General features: G+C 37.7%; 1 protein-coding gene across 2 annotated transcripts in view; it reads right to left on the reverse strand.

The window, feature by feature from the left end:
* SYNJ1 (synaptojanin 1) overlaps positions 1-23,488 on the reverse strand; it is an 87,517-nt gene that overhangs the window by 26,958 nt on the left and 37,071 nt on the right. For both annotated transcript variants that reach the window (XM_079922458.1, XM_079922459.1), the window contains exons 9-18: positions 23,121-23,290; positions 20,676-20,757; positions 18,084-18,236; positions 14,880-15,045; positions 9,917-10,108; positions 7,925-8,009; positions 3,425-3,565; positions 1,747-1,939; positions 1,340-1,498; positions 81-237 (exon numbers count right to left, since the gene is read on the reverse strand). In XM_079922458.1, coding sequence (XP_079778584.1) covers positions 81-237; positions 1,340-1,498; positions 1,747-1,939; positions 3,425-3,565; positions 7,925-8,009; positions 9,917-10,108; positions 14,880-15,045; positions 18,084-18,236; positions 20,676-20,757; positions 23,121-23,290 — 1,498 coding nt within the window. The remainder of the gene's footprint in view (positions 1-80; positions 238-1,339; positions 1,499-1,746; positions 1,940-3,424; positions 3,566-7,924; positions 8,010-9,916; positions 10,109-14,879; positions 15,046-18,083; positions 18,237-20,675; positions 20,758-23,120; positions 23,291-23,488) is intronic.

Raw genomic sequence — 23,488 nt, forward strand, 5'->3', positions numbered from 1 at the left:
TATTTGTATCATTCCCTTCTTCCTTGTAAAATTTGCACTAGTTCACTTAAATGAAGAAGTCCATTTCCAACTTTCCCAACCTGATCTATCAAAAGGCCATTTCCTTCTTCTCCAGAGGACACGGTCTGTCCATGCAGGGGTGCGGCACTTTTCACTGGTGTCGTAGTCATCAGAAAACAAATCATATTTATATGTTGGAGCAAAGGTTACTTTTCCTTCTAAAAATCCTCTGAAAATCTAAAATAAACATACATAAAGTAAGTTATTCGAAAAGGCAAAAATGTTCTGTTTTCATTCAGGCAGCCATGCATTAAATGTCTATTATGCACTGGAGACTCATGAAATTTATGTGCCTCTGATGAACACTTCTAACTGAATGGAACAGAGCTTAAGAAAAAATAACCCAAGACGTGGGCTTTATCATGCCACTTGTCTGACATTTGATTAAGCAAAGTACAAAAACATGAACAATGGAATTCCACCAGACTTTTGAGCTACATGACACATTTAAAACTGTATGGGATTTTGGAAATCAAATAGTTTGATGTCTTATTCTCAAATGAGGAATTGGGGCCTAAGGAGGTTACATGGTATCCATCAGAATTTAAGTCTGATGACCAGAAAGATACCATATCAAGTGGCTTCAATCACCCCTTCTTAAAAAACTTTTTTTTAAAATAAATTCTTCCAACTTTTGTGGTCACAAGTTTTTAGAACTAAGTCTCAAAAAGGCAGATGATATGAGAAACAACAACATCAAAATAAAGCAAATTACCATAGGATCTTAAAGCCAAAAAGCTCTAGCCCTGACAAGTAAGATTCTAAATTCGCTATTACTGAAAGAAAAAATGTATATTCTTCTACTTGAAAGTGAATCTTATGGAGACACAATATATTTTTCCTCCTGGAAATTATTATGAGTTTTCCTTTCCTTTTCTTTTTTTAAAAGAGAAGGCAGGGCTTCCCTGGTGGCACAGTGGTTGAGAGTCTGCCTGACGATGCAGGGGACACGGGTTTGTGCCCCAGTCCGGGAAGATCCCACATGCCGCGGAGCAGCTGGGCCCGTGAGCCATGGCCGCTGACCCTGCGCGTCCGGAGCCTGTGCTCCGCAACGGGAGAGGCCACAACAGTGAGAGGCCCATGTACCGTCAAAAAAAAAAAAAAAAAAAAAAAGAGAGAAGGCAATTTTCTACCTGTTAAACTATAGATATATATCTACTAAGTATAAAGAGACTCCAAGAGGTTAAAAAAAAAAAAAAAGCAACACTTTAAGAAAAGTATGTTTTCATAATCAAAGGTCCCCTTCTTCCCAATGCAAGTATCTTAAGTATGTATCTACCTGTCCAGCATTTTTCTGGTTGATAAGCTGATCTCCTGCTATAAGAGAATCCCAATTTTGCTGTCTTATGAGCTCTTTCACTTCTTCATTAGGAAGATCGATTCGGTAGTTGAAGTCACCACACCAAAATACGTAGTCATGGGAGAACAGCATCCTCCCCTGGAAGCAAAGAGAGAATTTTAAACAATCAATTAAAAAAATGTTTTACAACTTCTTCTTTGCCTCACCCCTGCCATGCCCGATTTATTTAACCCCACAGTAATTACACATGAAGTACCTAATATTTAGGTGAACAATGCTGACATTTCTAGGAACTACCTTAAATTTTCAAAAACTGATATAGAATTTGGGGTAAATTGAAACACATTTCAAAGCTTCCTCTTCAAAAACAAGCCACAAGAGTTTACCATTGGAAAACTCAACTTCCGCGCTATTTCCACAAAATCTTCATTTCGTTCTTTGACCTGCGATTGTCCTGCAGCAAAGTGGCTGCAGACGAAGCAGAGGCTTGTGGTGTGGAACAGCATTCGTATTGCGACTGCTCCCTTATTTCCAGTTGCACCTCCCATTCCCGTCTTCACAGTATCAACTGCAACATCCCTTTAAAAGGAAGAATTCTAAATCAAAGATCAGAAATTCCAATAGTTCCGTGTGCATAAGAAAATAGGAATGTCTGTTACATAATTATAACGTTACACACTGTGGGGCACTTTGAGGGCAGGCCTGTGAAAGAGTACAGTGAAACTATTAGTGATTCTTTACTCAAGAACACATTTAAATAGAGTTACCATATGATCCAGGGATCCCACTCCTGGGCATACATTGGGAGAAAACTATAATTCTAAAAGACACATGCACCCCAATGTTCCTTGCAGCACTATTTACAATAGCCAAGATATGGAAGCAACCTAAATGTCCATCCACAGATGAATGGATAAAGAAGATGTGGTACAGGGACTTCCCTGGTGGCGCAGTGGTTAAGAATCCGCCTGCCAAAGCAGGGGACACGGGTTCAAGACCTGGTCTGGGAAGATCCCACATGCCGCAGAGCAACTAAGCCTGTACACCACAACTACTGAGCCCACGTGCCACAACTACTGAGGCTCACGCACCTAGAGCCTGTGCTCTGCAACAAGAGAAGCCACCACAATGAGAAGCCCGTGCACCGCAACAAAGACCCAACGCAGCCATAAATAAATAAATAAATAAATAATTTTTAAATAAATAAATTTAAATCTTCAGAAAAGTTTAAAAAAAAGAGTAAGTACTACTTTATAAACAAAAAAAGAAAAGAAAAGAAAAGAAGATGTGGTATATATATACAATGGAATACTACTCAGCCACAAAAAAGAATGAAATAATGCCATTTGTGGCAACATGAATAGACCTAGAGATTGTCATACTAAGTGAAAGAAGTCAGAGAAAGACAAATACCATATCACTTACAAGCAAATGAACTTATTTACAAAACAGAAGTAGACCCACAGACACAGAACACGAATTTATGGTTACCAAAGGAGAAGGGGGCTGGTGGGAGGGATAAATTAAGAGTTTGGGATTAACATATACACACTACTATATATAAAATAGATAACTAATAAGGGCCTAGCGTATAGCACAGGGAACTCTACTCAATACTCTGTAATGGCCTATATAGGAAAAGAAGCTAAAAAAGAGTGGATATATGTATATGTATAACTGATTCACTTTTCTGTACACCTGAAACTAACACAACATTGCAAATTATACCCCAATAAAATTTTTTTAAATAATAAAATAAAATCAAACATAACCAACAAGGACCTACTTTATAGCACAGGAAACTATACTCAATATTTTGTAACAACCTATTAGGGAAAAGAATCTGTAAAAGAATAGATATATATACAAATGTATAACTGAATCACTTTGCTGTATTCCTGAAACTAACACAACATTGTAAGTCAACTATATTTCAATTAAAAAAAAAAGCACATTTAAAAACAAGAACCATGAACAAGTGTTTCTCTGAAGCCACAAACATGACAGGCCTTTTTATTATCTGATGTTAGGAAGCAGCCTTAGGAGAGCGATCTGTTTACTGACCTGATGAACGGAGCATGCTGTGGTCTGATAAAAACAAACAGACAGACGCCCACTAACTGCTCGGAGGCTAGCAGCACATACTTGTTGTCTCTGGAGATGGTCTTCTGAAGTTCCACGGCCCAGAGCTTCTGATTTGTTGTGCTAACAGAAAATATTAAAGAGGGAATCTTCAAAAAGATGGTGACAGTAATATAGCCTGTTTTATAAGACAGTTGTCAATTATACCTTTATATGCCCACATTTAATAAAACTACTGACGTCACGAAATCCACACCAACAGTGAAGTCTTTACGCGGGCTGGGCTTTTTTGTTTGTTTCCTTTAAAAAGGAAAACCCAAAATTTAGCCAAAAGAACACCCACACTTCAAAGTCTATCCTATTACTCCCTTACAAAGAAAATATGAGCTTACTGATTAAATCAGTGCTCACCATGTGAGTAATCTCAAGCTTGTATACTTTATTTTTTCTTTAGTATTCATTGGGATAACAGAGAAGAACATGCTTCCAGATACATTCCCCCGCCTTTTCTTATTTTTAATGGGTTATAATACCTTAAAAAAAACCTTATAATGGAAAAATTTAAACAGCCACAAAAAAGAGATACTCATAAAATAAACCACCATACACCCATTATCCAGCTTCAACATTTATCAACATTTTGCCAATCATTCTTCTTCCATACCCCCCCCTTTTTTTAAACCTGAAATATTTTAACCCAAATCTGAGACATAGGCCATTTCACCCAGAAACACTTTGGTATGCACCTGTAAATGCAACAGGACATCTTCATTTTTGCATAGTCACAATGCCATTATCACACTCAAATATTAACGATTCTTTAGTATCATCTAATACTCAGTTCGTATTTAAATTTCCCTGATTATCTAAAAAAACCTCTTCTTACAGTTGGTTTCTTTAAAACAGGGTCCAAATAAGGTCCACACATTGCATTTGCTTGTCTCTTAATCTCTCTTAATCTTTAGCAGTCTCTCAGCTCACCCAACCCTCTTTTTAATGCTATTTATTTTTTAAGAAGCTGGGCTATTTGTCTGTAAAATGTTTAACAGTCTGGATTTGTCTGATGTGTCTTCATGGTACCTTGTTCCTCTGTCAGGTTTGTTTTAAACTGGTTACTCTAGAAGCTTGATTAAGAAACATTCAATTTTATTGATTTGTTTTGGCAAAAATAACCTCACAGGTGGTATAGTCACCCTTGCATGATAGTGGGAACTAATCTCTGTGATATTACACCCGATAGGCTGTTAGGACCGTGACAATTGACTCGTTGTAATAAAAAGTTACTCCACTGATCCTTCTTCTAAGGTTTTAACATCGACTGATGATCATTGCCTAGATCCATTATTTCATTAGGGGTTACAACCTGTTGACTTCATAATTTCAGCATTCCATGGGCATTTGTAATAAGTTGGAATTCTTCTATAAACAACTTCTCTCTTATCAACTACTCAGTTATTCTGAAACACAGTTCGTATAAAGAAGGTAGCAAAAATGCTTGAGTCTTTCTCTTTATACATTTTCAGAGTATTAAGTTTGTGCCCAAGAACCTCCAATGGCGAGCAAAAACAATCTTCTTGTAGTTCCAGGTCATACAAACGATAAACGGTAAGCCAGAATACGACCTCACATCCACCCATCTAATCTATCTAACACCATGCCACACTGCCTTCAAAATACCAATTCAGAGCACGGATTCCCTACCAACCCCACCACCAAGACTTGGATTCTGAAAACAGAACGACAGCTTTCATCCCTTTCTTCAGCTCTCTCAATGAACCCTGATCACTCCATTCCAAACCACACACACCTCCCCACCTCCACATGCCCAATCCCCTGACCTCTATCTATCTACTTTCGGTTGCACCTACCGTCTTCTAACATGCTATATAGCTTACTTATTCGAGTTATTTATTGTCTGTCTCCTCCACTAGAAAAGAAGGTGCACACAGGTAGGGATACTTGTCTGTTTTATTCATTGATGTATCTTTAGCACTTAGGGCAGGTGCTCTGTAGATATTGGTTAAATATATGAATGAATAATCACCATTTTCATTAAAGAATAATTTGATTAATCTCTACTTAGACCAACAACTGAACAATGTGTTTGGTACTGGGAGCCCTCAGAATATGTTCTAAGACCTGAATCTGTACTTTCAGGAAAGAGTCAAACAGCAAAATGAATGAAGTCGGAATTCTTTTCTACTTCCCTGTATAAATTGTTATTCACTTTAGCTAAGAAGAAAGTTGTCATTTTCAAGACTGATGACTATAATACCATACTATTTCAGTCCATAATTTTATTCTGAAAATCTTTTTTAAAAAGTCACAAAAGAGGACTTCCCTGGTGGCACAGTGGTTAAGAATCCGCCTGCCGGGCTTCCCTGGTGGCGCAGTGGTTGAGAATCCGCCTGCCGATGCAGGGGGCGCGGGTTTGTGCCCCGGTCGGGGAAGATCCCACATGCCGTGAGCCATGGCCGCTGAGCCTGCGCATCCGGAGCCTGTGCTCCGCAACGGGAGGGGCCACAACAGTGAGGGGCCCGCATAACGCAAAAAAAAAAAAAAAAAAGAATCCGCCTGCCGATGCAGGGGACGCGGGTTCGAGCCCCGGTCGGGGAAGATCCCACATGCCGTGGAGCAACTAAGCCTGTGCACCACAACTACTGAGTCTGCGCTCTAGAGCCCGCGAGCCACAATTACTGAAGCCTGCACGCCTAGAGCCCGTGCTCCGCAACAAGAGAAGCCACCGCAATGAGAAGTCCGTGCACCGCAACAAATAGTAGCCCCCGCTCGCCGCAACTAGAGAAAAGCCCGCGCTCAGCAACAAAGACCCAACGCAGCCAAAAATAAATAAATAAATAAATTAAATTAAAAAAAGAAAAAGATTCTTTAAAAAAAGTCACAAAAGATGGGCAACTACTCAACTTTTAAAGCAAGCATCATTTCTTAAAATAAAACACTTAAGCTTTCAATTTCACTAAAATAATCTGTATTTGTAATAACACTTCAGAACATCAGTTCTCTGCTGTGGTCGGGGAACATCCCTGGGGATCCCTAAAACCCATGAGGTCAAAACTGTCTCCCTAATATCGCTAAGAGATTGCCTTTTTCACTGTATTGACATTTGCATGATGGTGCAAAAACAATAAGTAAAAGTGCTGATGTCTTAGCAGGAATCCAGGCACCAAACTCTACTAGTTAGTATTCCTTATAATCTTTACCCCCATGCGCTCACAGTTTAAAAAAATGCCATTTCACCTAAGAAAATCCTGATGAAGCAGTAAACATTATTAATTCTGTCAAACCTCAATCCTTGAGTCCCATCTTTATAGTATTCTGTGTGATGAATGGACAATACACATCAAGCACTTCTGCTGCATACTGAATGCATACACCATGGTTGTTTCAGAGAAAAGCACCTGATACTTTGAGTTCAGAGCTGAAATGCCCCTTTTTTCATAGAATATAAGAAAGAACGAGTGACAGACTATGGTTATTCAGATTTAGATTATTTGGCAAACAGCTTTTCAGCCAAGTCTGTGTTTTCAAGGGGAAAAAAAATAGCATCTATTCCCAAAGATAAAATTTATGTTTTCAAGCAAAATGAGAATCTTGATAAACCTGTATCTGCTACTCTGATCTTGACAGCTTCCACATACTTGAAGAATTTGCTGATGAGATGAGTGATGAAATTAACCAATATAATGTTTAATATTGTATAATGAAATGTGTCAAAATTTGGAAGATCTACATAACTCAGTGAACTAATATGTTCCAAATGACCAACACATGATGTTTCAAAATCATGCAAGGGTAAAAGATAGACCAATGTTTTAATATAACTGAGCACAAAAAGGTCATCGCTATGGTTTCAGATTCCACACTGCAACTAACCTTTGGGAAACTATTTGTTAAGTGGTATCAGAGAAGAAATGGTCTGAAAAGGCTATTAAGATATTTCGGTTTCCAGCTACATATTTATGTGATTTTCTTCATATAATTCAACCAAAACAACATATTGCAACAGACTAATGCAGAAGTAGATGTGAGAATACAGCCGTCTTAAGCCAGATTCTAAAAACATTTTGCAAAACTATCAAATCAATGCCATCCTTCTCAGTAAATTTTTGTTTTGGAAAACAGCTACTTTTCAGGAAGAAAATGTGTTATTTATGTTAACATGTATGAGTTTATTATCATTGTTATTTTTAAATGAATTAAATGTTTTAAATTTTTCATTTTCAATTTCTAATGTGATACATATCAAGAGATAAAACTCACATAAATAAAAGTTCTTTAAGATTTTCAATATGTTTAAGAGTTTAGAAAGACCTGAAACCAAAAAGTTTGAGAACTGCTATTTTATAGTTTAAAAAGCATCTTCACATATATGCTCTCAATCTATCCTTGTAACAAGTACTTAGTTATCTGCTCCCCATGCCCGTCAACTAGAAAGTTTCCCTGTGTGTTACCTGGCTGGCTTACCTTGCACTCACAATGTTTCCAGCATTCAACTCTACCATTTCCTCAAAACCAATGGCAAATATATCAGTTGGTTTACTTCTTTTATCTACAATGAAGCATCCAGGAGAGACTTTTAAGAGATGGCCTTAGTTAAATGGCAACCCCCCTACCCCCCAACCCAACTGAGATCAACATCAGATCTCATGAAAGTCCACTTTTGCGTTTCAAGTTTAACCAAATTCAAATTAAAGGCGAAACCCCCTGAGGGGGACAAAATTACTTTCCATTTAGTTTCTATTTAGGTGACCTAAGTTTGCCTATCTAAGACTGTTATTCTTGAACATCCTTAAGTCCTTTCAGAAATCATTTTGAAAGAATTCTTGCTAAAGTTTGTACCATGGACAGCAGAGAAACAAGCCACTGCTCAAAGGCTAAAGTGACTCAAAATGGAGAGGGAAAGAAATTTTTCAGAAAGGGTACAAATAATAAAGTGGTTGAGTAACAGTCTCAAATTAGAGGAAACAGTTGAGAGGGATTTTTTACACTTAAATTTGAAGATTCCTAAGTGGAAGCAATCTAGGAAAATGAGAAGAGTCAGGGGCTCAGACTAACCCCTCTGTTCTAGCCATTAGCTCTCTCATAGCTGACAAGACCAAAAGAGAACAGAGCTGCTTTAGATAAGCAACCCCAGGGTACTTTGGGTGGCCCAAGCATTCAGAAATGAGGATAAATAGCTAGAGAAAGAACTTATAAATACTATGAACAAATACTGAGAAAAAAAAATTTATTGACTGCTATTATGTGCAAGGCTTATATACAAATCTTCTCATTTACTACACAAACACCTTAGGAGACAGATTATATTTGCCTTTTATTTACAGACAGGAAACTGAGGCTTTGGAGAACCTAAGCAACTTGCCCGAGTTCACAAATAAAATGCAGTGGCCCAACTCTGGAAGGAAACTGCCTGAGTTCAAACCCTGGCTGTGTCACTACTAGCTGTATGACCTTGGGCAGGTCACTTCTCTTACTGTGTCTCAGTTTCTCATCTGTGAAACTGGAATAATAATAGTGATGGTATATTAGGTCTGTTATAAGGATTAAATGAATAGATGTAAAGTAGTTAGAATTGTAGTATTAGCTGTTATTTTATTATTGTTATTATTACTACTACAACAACAGTTTCAAGTTAGGTTCAGTGTAAATGAAAAAGGGCATTTTAATAAAAGTTTAGGGAAATTCCCAGGGTTTAAGGTGTGACTGATTAAAGACAACTAAAAAAGGAAAATCTGCATCTCACAGTATTTCCTATGTACATCACCTTCATAAATAACACTTGGTAAATGTGTACCATTTGAAAAAGGAATTAAAGTTGACTTAAACGACGAAGGCCTCAAATCCTTGACTCTAGTTAGAATCTGAATACAAGCATCCTCAGCTCAGCGTTTGGTTCTGGCTAGTAAGAGCTTGGTGGCAGAGCACCCAAACTGAATGACAAGTCTTTACAAGGGTGAGTCAGTACCGTTTGCTATAAAGGGCCAACAAACGTCAAAACAAGTTTTGTAAAACTGCTCATGATCACCCTATTTCTTATCTTAGCAAATAAAGGACTGTATTTGAAAAATAGAACATATTAAATTTGAAAAATTATCAATCATAAAATAAGCTTCCTTTGTATCAGTCTAAAGAATAAAAACAGAACTAGTTTTTCTTATACGTGTAGTTACCTTAAAGATATCAATTTATGTACGGATCCAATTTCCTGAGAATCAAATAACAAAGAAAAGGATTTTTTATTTTACCATGTTTTCTTATGAAGTAGTAGATAAAGGTCTAGGAATACAAAAGACCTAAGATTTGAACAGATTTACCTATAAGAATGTTGGTCTTCAAATGTATAAATCCCAGTTTCTTTTATAAGGTAATGTATACTGTGAAGTGCCACATTTCTTTTCTAGATTAATAAATCACAGTCAGGGTTAATTAATTAAATCCGTATTATAAAAAGCCAACCTTGAAACTCCTGGATGCCAGCTAACTTGGGTGCATCGAGAAGCCAGTCAGTGAGGGTCTGATTCTTAAAAGCTATGCTGCGAAACTGCTTCCCGCCATTCACATTCCAGGTGCCCACACATACTCGAATTTTCTTGGGCTTTGAATACTTGTAGAAATTCTCACACAGGCTCTTTAGAACTTTAGAAGATGCTAATCGAGAACAAAACACAGCAGAATTTTGGCTGCATTTAACCATTTACAAAAATTGATTTTCATGACTGAGAAATGATGGCTGGAAAGTACAATTACCATCATCAGCACAAAGAAGCATCAGATACATGCATAAGCACAAAAAAGACAGCCTTGAACACAGAGCCCAGCACAATGCAATTAACCAACACAACTTTTAAAAAATCATACATTAAGTACAATAGCCCAAGTAAAAAAACTATTACAAAATTAATGCAGCAACAAAAAAACATGCAGACAAACAGTTCTGTTTCACTGAAATGGTACACTATTTTATGAAATACAAAAGCACAGACTGCACATTTTTAGGAATATAGCAACTGACTTTCATACAGCTTTCATTCGGAGGCTAGTAAAAATATGTTACTTCTCCCCAAACAAAAACATTCAAGAACCATTACATTTAGGATTCTAGCTACTGACAGGTGGTTTGATGAATAATGGCCCCCTGACAAAAACACAAATTATGGACAATAATGAGAGGATGGAGATGAAGCCATGACTAAATGCCTCCCAGCTCAGAGGAGACACCAAGTCCTTACAAACGTTCTGCAAGGCCCCAAACAACCTGCCCCACCTTTCTGCCCTCACCTGCCACCCCATCCCTGTTCTCTCACTGCTCAGCCACTGGACCCTCACAAGAATGGAAGCTCCATGAGGGCAGAAATGGTCTAATATCCCTAGTGACTAGAAGAGCGCCTGGTACATAGTAAGTGCTCAGCAAGTAATGGTTAAATGAATAAATGTTCAATACATTTTGAATCCTCAATCCTTTCCCCACCTATTTTTTTGACTTCCACCTATCCTTCTTCTTCCTAAACCATGCTTCATTTAGGTTAAGTCAAATCCTTGGCACTTAAATTAACAGAGCCTTAACAGGACTTCAATCTAAAGACAGAGAATATGCCCTTAACGGGCAGTTAACTGGCAAGAGGAAAGGGAAATCACAATGGTGCTCACCTTTCACCACAGGATCTTATTTTATTACGATATTAATTATTATTGTTGGATACCAAGGTACATACAGCAAGCAGTCTTGTGAGAGAACGAGTGAAAGAGGCAAATAACTTTTTCGGATTAGAGTGAAAATAGTTTGACCTGTGAATCCCATGAAAGGACTGCTGATTTACATGACAAGCACGTCCCCACTGTTCCCAGGGGCAAACGTGCACATTTCTAGCCCTCTTGCTATTTGATTTGATTACTCATATAGAGGTGTCCAGTGGTAATGAAAGCAGATTATTTGTTCTGGCCTGTTGGTATGGTTAACTGAAAGCCTGCTGAACCTGGATAAAGAATAATTCTCTATTACTACAGATTATCAGTGGTCTTTCTAATTGAAGTCATTGCCATTGTTACTGCTAGAAAACAGCTTCTACAATCTTTTCTACATCAAAACACAAGTTCCATAATGATTTAACAGCTTAAAATATCCAGCAAGACAAATAATGAATTGTGTGAACAAAAACATGTTGCCACGTTGGGTGAGCTACTAAAGTCTGTTTACAAATGGAATAGAAAGTTTACAAAAAATTCCTAGTTTATTCTTAACTGGTTGGCACCTTAACGTGCAGAAAGACATGAGTCTATGTTCAAACAGATGTCCATCCCTAAATACCATACCATTTCAGAAAATGGATTCCATGACGTAACTCAAAAATATATCCAAGGGCTCTCTTCCTCCATCCTTCTCAAAAAAATTGCCAATAGTTTCTCAAAACACTGAGAACAATAACTAAGTGAAACAAATCTTAAGGGATACCAAATCTTAAGTGAAAGTCTTTTTCAGCTAAATTTCTGGCAAGAGTTTAGCTTTTGCTCATTTCACCACAGATTCAAGTTGAAAGACAAGATCATAAACCTTGTCCAGAGAATGAAGGCGTGAGATTCCTAAGAACAGGAAAGGCAAGAAAAATAGTGACCTTTAGGTCTTACACACTTAACTCTTCTAAGTTTGTTAGCAATCTTAATGCTTTTTAAAAGACTTCAGATCATATTTTAGTACACTAAATGCCTTTTAAAATATTATGTGTGAGAAGCACCACTGAGTAGTCATAAATATCACAGTACTCGGGCATTCATCCGAAAGAGTCACACCTGGGTTTCTTCCAGTAGCCTATAAAGAGTAAGATATAACACTAATAATGTTTGTTCAATGAAATATGAAAGTAAAATGAAAACTAGATGACCTACATTTAATTGGAATTAAGCATTTGCTACAGGAATACAAAGAGCATTGCATATTTCCTTCTAAATGAAATACTTAGTTTTCTCAAACTCAAAATATTTTTCTCAGATTAAAACAAGGTTATCAATTTATCATGTTAGATTCGGAGGGCAAAATAAAGTTTCCATTTATTTGCGGCTTTATTTATATACAACATCAACTTTTTAAAAAAATAGAGAAAAAGTTGCTTTTATTTACAGATTGATTTTCTATACTGTACCTGACTGTAATGTCTGTTCAGAAACTATGGATGCATCAAGAAGAAGAAAAAGAATCATTAGTAAAACAGCAAGTTACAGCTGAAGTCTAGAATGTTATGACAAAACATTCTCAGACAGCCTCATTTTTTTCTTTTGATTTAGTTTGAGGAGTTAATTTTTTTCTGATGGCTGTAGGACACCAAAGATAAAAGTAAATGATGATGACTGATGCAAACCTTCTGCATCAAAGAAAAATCCTATGGGGACTCAGTGATGTCCAGAGTTTCACAATCAGAAGGGTCTAGGCCTGCTTTCCAGGCTACTCCCGTATGTAAGTCTGTGTGTGTGCACGTGCATATACTTGTGAGGGAGAATGTGAACCTGAAAACCTAAGAGGCTGGAGGACTTTGAAATACTGAAGTTACTGCCCTTACACCTTGTAGCATTCTTTCTGGGACTCACCAGCTGATAAGTACTATCAGTTCAGTTATAACAAAACATATACATTCCAGCAAAATCACCATGCTAGGCAAAATGGTGCCAATTCCCACAGGCACAGGGCTTATGGCAAAAATGGGGTTCGGGCACAACATTCAAACACTTCGGCAACGACGTGCCAAGAAAGATAGGAACCTAATATAAAAACAGTAGCAGAATTTGACGCATGTTAGATGGTTAAGGAATGTACGAATACGTCTAAAATACGGCACTTCATTTTGACAAAGACCTAAGGTTTGCTCATAGAAATGGGCAGCAGGAGGGCTGTGCTTGTAAGTAATTGTGAATCCTGGGAGAAGAGGTCTCTGCAATTGGACGGTAAGTTGTAACACCAGTTACGGATGGATCTGGTGAGCGGAGGGAGCGATGTCTCAGGTGCACGCACATGTGTATGTGTGTTGTGTATATTTCCACCCAACGCAGTTCTGCTGGGTGCAGCTTTCCGCATTTCCCCAGCATTATTACCAGTGAAATCACGCATAAACTACTGCAGAACTGGCATTATACTCAAAATGTTCCCTGATATAGCATCCATGTTGGAACAAAATTCCCATTCTCAGAATAAGCATTAGAGCAGAACTGACTGTACTTTTTTTAAGGGTATATTTTTCATATAGTAAAATGTGCAGGAAACCAAAAAAACTGATGATCAAGTCTGGGAATTACTCAGGTCCCTCACTTCTTCTCTTTCCTTCAATGGCTTACTTTCAGTTGTTGCTGATAAATGCCTCCATATCAAAGTAGGCACAGGTGGAAAGAGGTGATAAGATGCAAATCAGTCAGCGTCTACTGCTGGAAGCCAGGAAGAAAGCTTGATGTTAAAAGGAGTAGCTAAGATCAGATTCTGGTTTTCAGAGCTTTAGTAGACTTCAGTCCCCAGCCTACTCACAGACCCCTGAGGAGCTGACTGTAATTAACTACCTTCAGCACCATGCAGAATTCTGAAAGAATCCATGATAACGTATTTGACTAAGTAATGACCCAAGAGTACATAATTCGATGAAGAACAATTTCTCCTACTTGAACAGGGAAAATTGAAAGGTTTGGTTTGGGGGGGTAACAGAAGAAATGAAAATGTTCAGAGTGCTACAGTGTTAAAATAGAAAAAAATATGAAATTAAGGAAGTCTATTAAGTTTTACAATGTATATTGAGTTTTCCCACGATACTGCTTAATATACGCTCACTGATATGAGCTCAAATTCTTTTGATTTTAATGAAAGACACAGTGAAAGATAAACAGCCATTCTGAAAGCCATATATTTATGTCAAATATTAAAATTGGGAATGATGGTGTCCAATAATAAGCATTTTAAAATTATTAATATGATTTAATGCTTATTCAAACAACAGCATTTAAAAGGTAGGACCAAGTTATAGAAACTTTTGGGGTGGTGATTAGCTAAATAACCAACAAAGGTATTGTTTTTTTCAATAAAGCAATGTTTTCTACATAATTATTAAATACTCTACTGAAAGTACTAGCTGAATATTTTATGAATTCCTGCCTTATATAAAGTTAGCAATACTTAAACCATTTCCCTCCTCAATCATAATCTATAAAAGAAAACATGCATGGGCCTCGGTTTTAGCTTAATAATTCCACTAATGATATAGACGTTTTAGGAGAGATAAACTTCCTTTGGAGAATGCAATTTTAGAAAATTACACGGACAGAAATTCCTTCCAAAACTATTTTAATCAACTCAATCTAAAAAGTATTTACGTAAGTAAGTTTACATTTACCTCTTGGACTTTTAGAAGGAATATAAACAATATAAAGTAAAATATAAAGTAAGGACGCATACCACGCAAACTTCCAGTAGTTAAAAGGGCTCGAGCTTTGTCAGCTAAATCACTATTTAAAGTATTTCCCAGTAGCAAAACATCAATGGCCTCTTGCTTGGAGCTGTCAAAGAAGTTATTCTGAATTGTTCTACTAACAGAACGAGCACCATCTTTTAACTTTCCAGCCTGTTGGGGAAAAAAGCATGGACTTTCATTCTAAATTGTTTTTATTCAATAGGTATTCTGAAACTTTAAATAAGTTTTATATGACTTTACTGTAATAAAAAGGACCTAATTATTCTATTTTGAATATCAAACCATCACATTAAAATGTCTCAAGATGTCACTGTTTCTTTTCCTCTTTTGGATAACAGCTCTGCACAGAGACAGAAGAAGCTCAGCGCCACAACTGCATCCACTAATGATATCTAGAGCCTTAAAAGTTTAAAATTGTTTACTATAAAGGAAATAAACTGAAATATACTTATTCAAGACAAGGAAATTACTTCTTACATAGTAACTTTTAGACCTGGGGATGGATGGGATAGGTGGGGAGAAGCAGGGGAGATAAAGGAGGATACACTGCACTTGCATGTTCTCAGGAAAACTTCGAAGTACTCTAATAGTAGAAAAATAAAATTGAAATTGCTCCCAATAACTTACATTAGTTAAAACTAAAATTGAATATGAGAACGAAGGTCTAGTCTGTAACATGTAAACTACAGTTTGTATATTTTAGGTCACTTTGCCTATGTAAATATAAGTAATAAAAATAAATATATGCCAATTCCTACAGTGAGAGAGCCGATTACAACTTCTAATGAACATATATTTTACTCAGGTGTGTTAGCTATCATAAAGATATTTTAATCTTACAGATTTTGATGATTGTTTTAAAAAAACAACAACAAACTCTTGCCTTTTAGAAAAAGAACTTTAGTTTGCAATATGTAATTTTTATTCCTTAAAGAAATAACAGGAATTTGAGGCTTAAAATGTTATTTCCTTCCATAAAACATATGCAAATGACATTATTTGAAAAGAGACTCACCATTCACATTATCAGGCAATTAATCAAAAGGAACCCAGAGAAAGGAAAAGAAAGAGCAGTTCAGATGTTAGATTTTAGTTCAATTCAGACTAGAATATTTAATACATAAAAGTTCATATCTATTTTGTTAGAGATAAAAGACCGCTGAAAATATATGTAACCTCTGTACATAGATAGTCAACTGCAGAAACAAAAAGGCAGAACGTAAAAGAATATTTTAAGCAATAGTTGTAGAGAATCAGGTTTAAAAGCAAGAATTATGTTCTTTATTCAAAAGGAATACATGAAAGTTTAACAATCTCGGGTTTTCAAAAATAGGGACCATTTAAGGGGGCTTCCCTGGTGGCGCAGTAGTTGAGAGTCCGCCTGCCAATGCAGGGGACACGGGTTCATGTCCCGGACAGGGAAGATGCTATATGCCACGGAGCGGCTGGGCCCGTGAGCGATGACCGCTGAGCCTGCGTGTCCAGAGCCTGTGCTCCGCAACGGGAGAGGCCACAACAGTGAGAGGCCCGCGTACCGCCAAAAAAAAAAAAAAAAAAAAAAAAGGGACCATTTGAGATGTAAATACTTGTAAATGTCAGTACAAATTATTTCTGTGAGTTGAACAAAAGGAACTTTTGCAGGTAAGGCCAATGCCTCTGAACAGAAGCATGACACTTTATGAGACACAGAAGAGGAGGAAGATTTGGAAATTAAAAGAAGACTTTGTGATGATGAACTTCAGCTGCTATATTGAAGCGGCTAAATAAGAAACTATAAAAGTGGTAAATGTCCCTGTTTCTATTTCTGGGGATAGGGATTTAGAATATTAAATTCAATGGAGGCCAGGAGACATAAAAGGTCAATATTTAAGTATATAAAATAATGAAAAATACCTCAAGTATGCACCCAAAGTCCCTCAGTAAGGGCCAAACACTAAAGGAGAAAGTAGTCTGTAGATGAAAGTAATGACGAGGCACAGACTTATAATTATGTCCATATTTCACACTTCCTTTGCACATTTTGATAGCCTCCTTTTCAAGGTAAGAAAAGAAAAAGAATAAAAACCTAAGCCCTGGGCTTCCCTGGTGGTGCAGTGGTTGAGAGTCCGCCTGCTGACGCAGAGGACACGGGTTCATGCCCTGGTCTGGGAAGATCCCACATGCCGCGGAGCGGCTGGGCCCATGAGCCATGGCCGCTGAGCCTGCGCGTTCGGAGCCTGTGCTCCGCAACGGGAGAGGCCACAACAGTGAGAGGCCCACGTACCCCGCAAAAAAAAACAAAAGCAAAAACAAAAACAAAAAACAAACTTAAGCCCTAATAGCATTTGGTTCACAGTGGGTGTGGCATAAATTGCCCATTGATTTATTGGTCCATCCAGCATTTATCACACATCTATCCAACAGAATGCACTGCGTCAAGTGCTGGGTAAACAAAGTCAAATAAGACAAGACTCTTTATTGGGAAGACTATGATTTGGGAGGGAGGGGAGGTTTTGTTTTGTTGTTTTACTTTTTTAATTAAAAAAAAATTTTTTTTTGGCCGTGCCACACAGCAAGCATGTGGAATCTTAGTTCCCCAACCAGAGATCAAACCCATGCCCCCTGCACTGGAAGTGTGGAATCTTAACCACTGAACCACCAGGGAAGTCTCTGATTTTTTTTTTTAAAGAAAAACATATTTGGGGGAATTCCCTAGCAGTCCAGTGGTTAGGACTCTGTGCTTCTACTGCAGGGGGCCTGGGTTCGATCCCTAGACCAGGAAACCAAGATCCTGCATGTCGTGCTGTGCGGCCACATACACACACACACACACACACACACACAAAACCAAAGGTTTAAAAGAAACATATTTTTAATCAAAATAATATGAAAAGTAAAACAGATATTATGCAGGTGAAAAATCATTTTAAAAAATGTGAGGAACACATATCTAAGCCTAGTGGATTATCACTAAACAACTGAATATGTCATGTATACGTGTCCCTCAAACCTAGGGAAATAACTATCTGTTCAATCATTAGTATCCACTATAGAAGGAAGTGTTAAAGAGGCCATAAAAGCATGATAAAGCAGAATTCTAAAACAGATACCTTATAAAAACCAAACTATTAATTTAAAAGAGTCCATTTAAAGCTTTATTAAAGAAGGAAAAAGGATCTTTTATAATGTTATGATAGATCTAGATCTACCTTAGCCTTTCCTTCAAGAGCTCCAGTTCCTGCATAAATCTTACTGATTGAATCACCATTCACAGACCACATTGACCGAAAAACTTCTTGGAAGCGAGTCACCAGCTGAGGCTTTTCAGCTAAGCCGAGAGCTTCCAATTGTTTAGTTAGCATCTAAAACAGCAAAAGAGAAACTTTTGTAAGTATATGAATACATTCATTATGATGTGACTTTTTAAGAACTACCAGAATCAAACCAAGAATTTACAGTTACAGGACTTTGTGGGTCTGGATTCTGAAAACACAAGTTTACTATTTTCCACCATGTCAATTTCTGAAGTAAATATCACATCAATGAAACCTACAAGTAACTCAGTATTCCCTTGCAGTAATAAGAACTTCTTTCTGGTTAAATGATATTAAGCTTATCAAAATGGCCCTATGGGGAATTCCCTGGCGGTCCAGTGGTTAGGACTCCCCTCTTTCACTGCCGAGGGCCCAGGTTCAATCCCTGGTCGGGGAACTAAGTTCCCACAAGCCGCGCAGCCAAAAAGTAGGAAAAAAATGTCCCTATAAATCAGACTAGTTTACCTTGTTCACCTAAAAGAACAATACACAACAGCACGCATTGGAGCAGAGAAATATATCAATATTTACCTCGTTTATTTAAATATATGTAGAAATAACTAAGTTTCTTTAATTTCTGGATTTGGGTCTACACATTTGGGTAATTAAGGTCAGGAGATTGTGAGAAAAGTAGAGCTGCTCTTGAATTGTTATCAAAATTTTAAAAGTGAGTCATATCTCTGAATAAAGTCACGACAGCTTCTAATGTATAAAATTCGTATCAGTAAAGCATATAAGGGAGAACTAGGGGGGACACAGCATGCAAGGAATGCAAGGATCTTTGGGCTCCCACAGTTCCTTCATCACAGTAGAAGTGTTCAGAAAAGTTATTGGTCTTTACTATGAATGACTCTTAGCCTTGAAGTCTGGCAAAGGCAAAGCAACGTATAATCCTTATCCAGTCTCTTTCTCTTATTTGGAATCTAGTCGATGTCTTGCATTTTTACTTAACTCCCTCCCATTTGTGTTTCCTTTTATCTTGTCTATAAGTGGACATTATCCATAATTATAGAGGGATCAAACATTAAAATAATATTAAAAACCCTATACTGGGTTTATCTGATTGCCTAGAGACCTACACCAGGGCTACTCTTTGCTGGCATGGAGTATTAACAAAATCAGCCTCCGGCATCTCCTTTATCATTTATACCTCCTTCTTCAAGGAACTGGGCAAAAGTGGCCTTCACTACAAGTAGTTTGGTTTTGCCTACACTAGCAGTATATTTTGTAACCAGTCAACCAACTGCTATACTAGGGAGTATTCTCACACCTAACAACAGACAGTGGGTAGTCAGCTAAGTCAGATTCTAACACTTGTTCTACTTTTAATGAAGATGTTCAAGTACTTCACTAAGCTTACTCTCAGAATCTAACTAAATGTTTTTAGCCACTTCAGAACAGAACTCAAAACAAACCTGAGCCGTGTGATAAACTCCATCCCTAGGACCAAATTCCTGCTTTTACTTTTATTTCTGTTGTATTTTCTAAGTAAACCTCAAGGACAGATTTCAAAAAAGGCAAAGCAGTAAAATTTACTTAGTTACATGAAAACTACATTTTTGTAGTAGACAATTCTATACATTGTACTTGCATTTCGAGAAAGAAAGACCCTCAGTTGCAGAGTAACTAATTAACCAATATTCTGGCCAAATTTAAGATCCTCTGTTAGAGGAAATAAGAACCTGTTACTTCCTATTCCTGTTTTTCATAGTATTTGAGAACTATGCTAAGTTCCTATGGAACTAAATGAAGACCCACAATAGCCTTATGAACCTAACTGCTGCGTAATAGGCAAGACTTAGAAATCTCAGCATTGCTACACAGTTTGTCAAATAGTTGAGATTATGCCTAAATTAGACTGAATTTGATATATAAATAGTAAAGGAAAAAACTTTTAAACAGAGACTTCGTTACAGAAGTTGGCTCTCATTCACTCTCCTTCTAACAATGACATTTTCATCTGGTCCTGTTTTTTGTAGCTACTGATTTGAAAATGCCATGTAAATGGCACTGGATCAGACTCTGTCGAAAATATAATCCTATAGGGTTGTACATGTGAAAACAGATCCTCCCCCATTCCAAAAAGACTTTTAAAAGACAACACAGAGAATGAAGGCCAAATATATACACGTTTGTTTGTTTTTTCTTCACACACACTATACACGTATTTCTTTTCTTTATCCAAAAGACAGGCAGAAAGAGGCAATTACTGGAATAGTATAAATAGCAGGGGTTTTTTTTAAGGGAAAGTTAAGGAACAATAGAGGGAAACAGATGCTATCTAAAGAAAGTATTTAGAACAGATAAAGGAAACATTTAAACGAAAAGGGATGTTGCCCCCTCCCCCAAAGAAAAAGACTAGAAGTAAAGAATGCCTTTAGCATAACTTCATTTTGTGAAAAGTCATTAATGAGAAACATAAATATTACAAAAGCACTGAAGAAGGCATTTGCTACAAGTTGCACAGACATATTTTATTCTTTTTACCTCTAAGCCAAGGAATGCCTGCACACTATTTGTTCTATCAAGACAATCCAAGCAGTTTGTTCGAACTGTACCACTCTGGCATCTGTAACAAATTCAGTGAAATTAAACAGACAGTTTAAAACAAAAATAACAAACCTAAAACAAACTGAGAAAAATTAAGCTCATTAAAGTGTAGCATCTACTTTCTCCCCCCCCCCCCCCGCAACTTTCTGGTCTAACAGTTCTCAAACACACAAAAAAGGTGAAAGAGTTTTACAGTGAACACCCATATACCCACCATCCAGATTCTACAACTGTTAACATTCTGCCACACATTTTTTTTTTAGATTTGCAAGATAGATTTTATTATCTCCATTCAATTTGTTGAAAACACAAAAGACTTTAGAAAGTCACAAGGAATTACATTGAATTGTTTTCTTGTTACCTGACTTTTGGGAACATAGAGAAAGGGAAAAGTTGAGTACTCTATTCAGATGCCCCTAATTATTTGTAAAATCATTATCTTCAAGAGCTGTAGCATCAGCTTACATTTATTGAGTATTTTAGGCTTTCAAGTCCCTTCATACACATCACTGAACACCCTCAATAACCTATGAGGGGGAAAATGTCTATTATAGACTGTATCTTCTTCACTAATCCATGAGCTCCTTTAAGGCAGGAAACGCATCTTGTCTTTCTTGGACCTCTCCCTCCTAGCACAGCCTCTAGCTCCTAGCAGGCATTCATTAACTATTAACGGAATCTGGGTCATTTGTAGCATAAGAAATAGACTCCTAATAGCTAAGTGACTTATCCAGGCTCACAAAATCAGAAGGGGAACAAACTAGAATTTGAACTCAAGTCACCTAATTGTAAGTCCTCTATACTCACCCCCTCCATGGCACTGTTCAGGGGGGATTTGTGACCACATCCTAATTGAAATGTGCCATATATTCTTTATTACATATCTCTCTACTCAACCACATCCACTTATTTTTTTTTGTTTCCAAATAAATGATTTATGTAGATTATAATTAAACCATGGGTAATTATTAGTCAAATCCATTTTACCTGCCTTCACCAATCAAGGTCATTTTAAGACTTGCACATCCTCCAAGCAGCAGGCAGGCTAAGCAATAAGATGTTTGTCCAAGTTATTTTCCAGGGACTTGGAGTCAGCTGTGTATAGCTGGAGATGAGCTGGTTAAGACTGGATAGGAGCAAGCTGAACTGGTTAACACTGGTTAGGACCACCAACCCTCCAACTGGGCATGTGTGAATGTTGAGTCAGTGACCTTTTGATGTCAGAGGGCCAAAAACTCCACGCTCAGACCATGCTAAGCACCTCCGTTTTTGAACGTGCAGAGGCCTTCATAGAACGATGGCGATTACCACGTATTTTTAATGAGGCCAGTAGTCAGGAGCCAGACACACACTCAGATTTATAACCCCATAGTTCTGTATCAGAGCAGACAATAACCAATGTCTTCTTTTTTTTTTTTTGCATTTAATAATCCTTACTGGGGTCTTCCCTGGTGGCGCAGTGGCTAAGAATTCACCTGCCAATGCAGGGGACACGGGTTCAAGCCCTGGTCCAGGAGGCTCCCACATGCCACGGAGCAACTAAGCCTGTGCGCCACAACTACTGAGCCTGCGCTCTAGAGCCCGTGAGCCACAACTACTGAGCCTGCTTGCATAACCACTGAAGCTCGTGTACCTAGAGCCCGTGCTCTGCAACAAGAGAAACCACCGCAGTGAGAAGCCCGTGCACCACAACGAACAGTAGCCTCCGCTCACCGCAACTAGAGACAGCCCGCATGCAGCAACAAAGACCCAACACAGCCAAATAATAATAATAATCCTTACTGAAGCCAAGAAATATTATTAATTTTTTTTTTTTTTTTTTTTTGCAGTACGTGGGCCTCTCACTGCTGTGGCCTCTCCCACCGCGAAGCACAGGCTCCGGAAGCACAGGCTCAGCGGCCATGGCTCACGGGCCCAGCCGCTCCGCGGCATGTGGGATCCTCCCGGACCGGGGCACGAACCCGCATCCCCTGCATCGGCAGGCGGACTCCCAACCACTGCGCCACCAGGGAAGCCCCTAAGACATTAATTTTAAGGGAGAAATGTAATAGCCTCAGAGATAGCAGCATGAGATCTGGAGCCAGATAAATCAAGCTCTACCGTTTCCTAGTTATATGACCTGGGGCAGATGATAGCTTTGTGCCTCGCTTCCTCAAATGTGAATGGAGATAATAAAAGAACTGATCTCTACGATTGTTATTATACTTGTAAAGACTAAGTGTACTGCTTGACCCATGGTATGTACCCAGTAATGTAAGCTATTACTAGAAAGAAAGGAAAACAAGCTTAAAATCAAGTATAATAAAGGAAGGTATTTTATTTAATTAAATAAAATTATAGCAAAGTCCCAATTTAAAGAAAAGAGAAACAGAGCAGTCAAACCTTTGAACTTCACTTCCATTGAAATAAAAAAATCCATAATCCAGAAACTTCTGGACCTGAGGTTTAAGAACACTATGTAATTTTTCTGCCTTTCCTCCTTTAACCATTTGATGATAGTCAAAATTCACCATCTGGATGTCAGTTGCATGTTCAGAAGCTTTCAAATGACTCTGAAAATAAAAGGTAAATATTCATTTAAATGTTAACTAAATATGATCTTATCAATATACTGTTATAAATGGAACTTTACATTTTAAATGAAAATCTCAGCAGGTCCTTGAAATCTTACTAATCTCACAAAGCTTTCATCGCCCCTGGCAGTAAAATGGAAAATTACTTGCTGATATCTTATGGCATCCTTTTCCTAA

This window comes from Stenella coeruleoalba (genome assembly GCF_951394435.1).
Source record: "Stenella coeruleoalba genome assembly, chromosome: 5".
In the NCBI taxonomy this organism is placed as follows: Eukaryota; Metazoa; Chordata; class Mammalia; order Artiodactyla; family Delphinidae; genus Stenella; species Stenella coeruleoalba.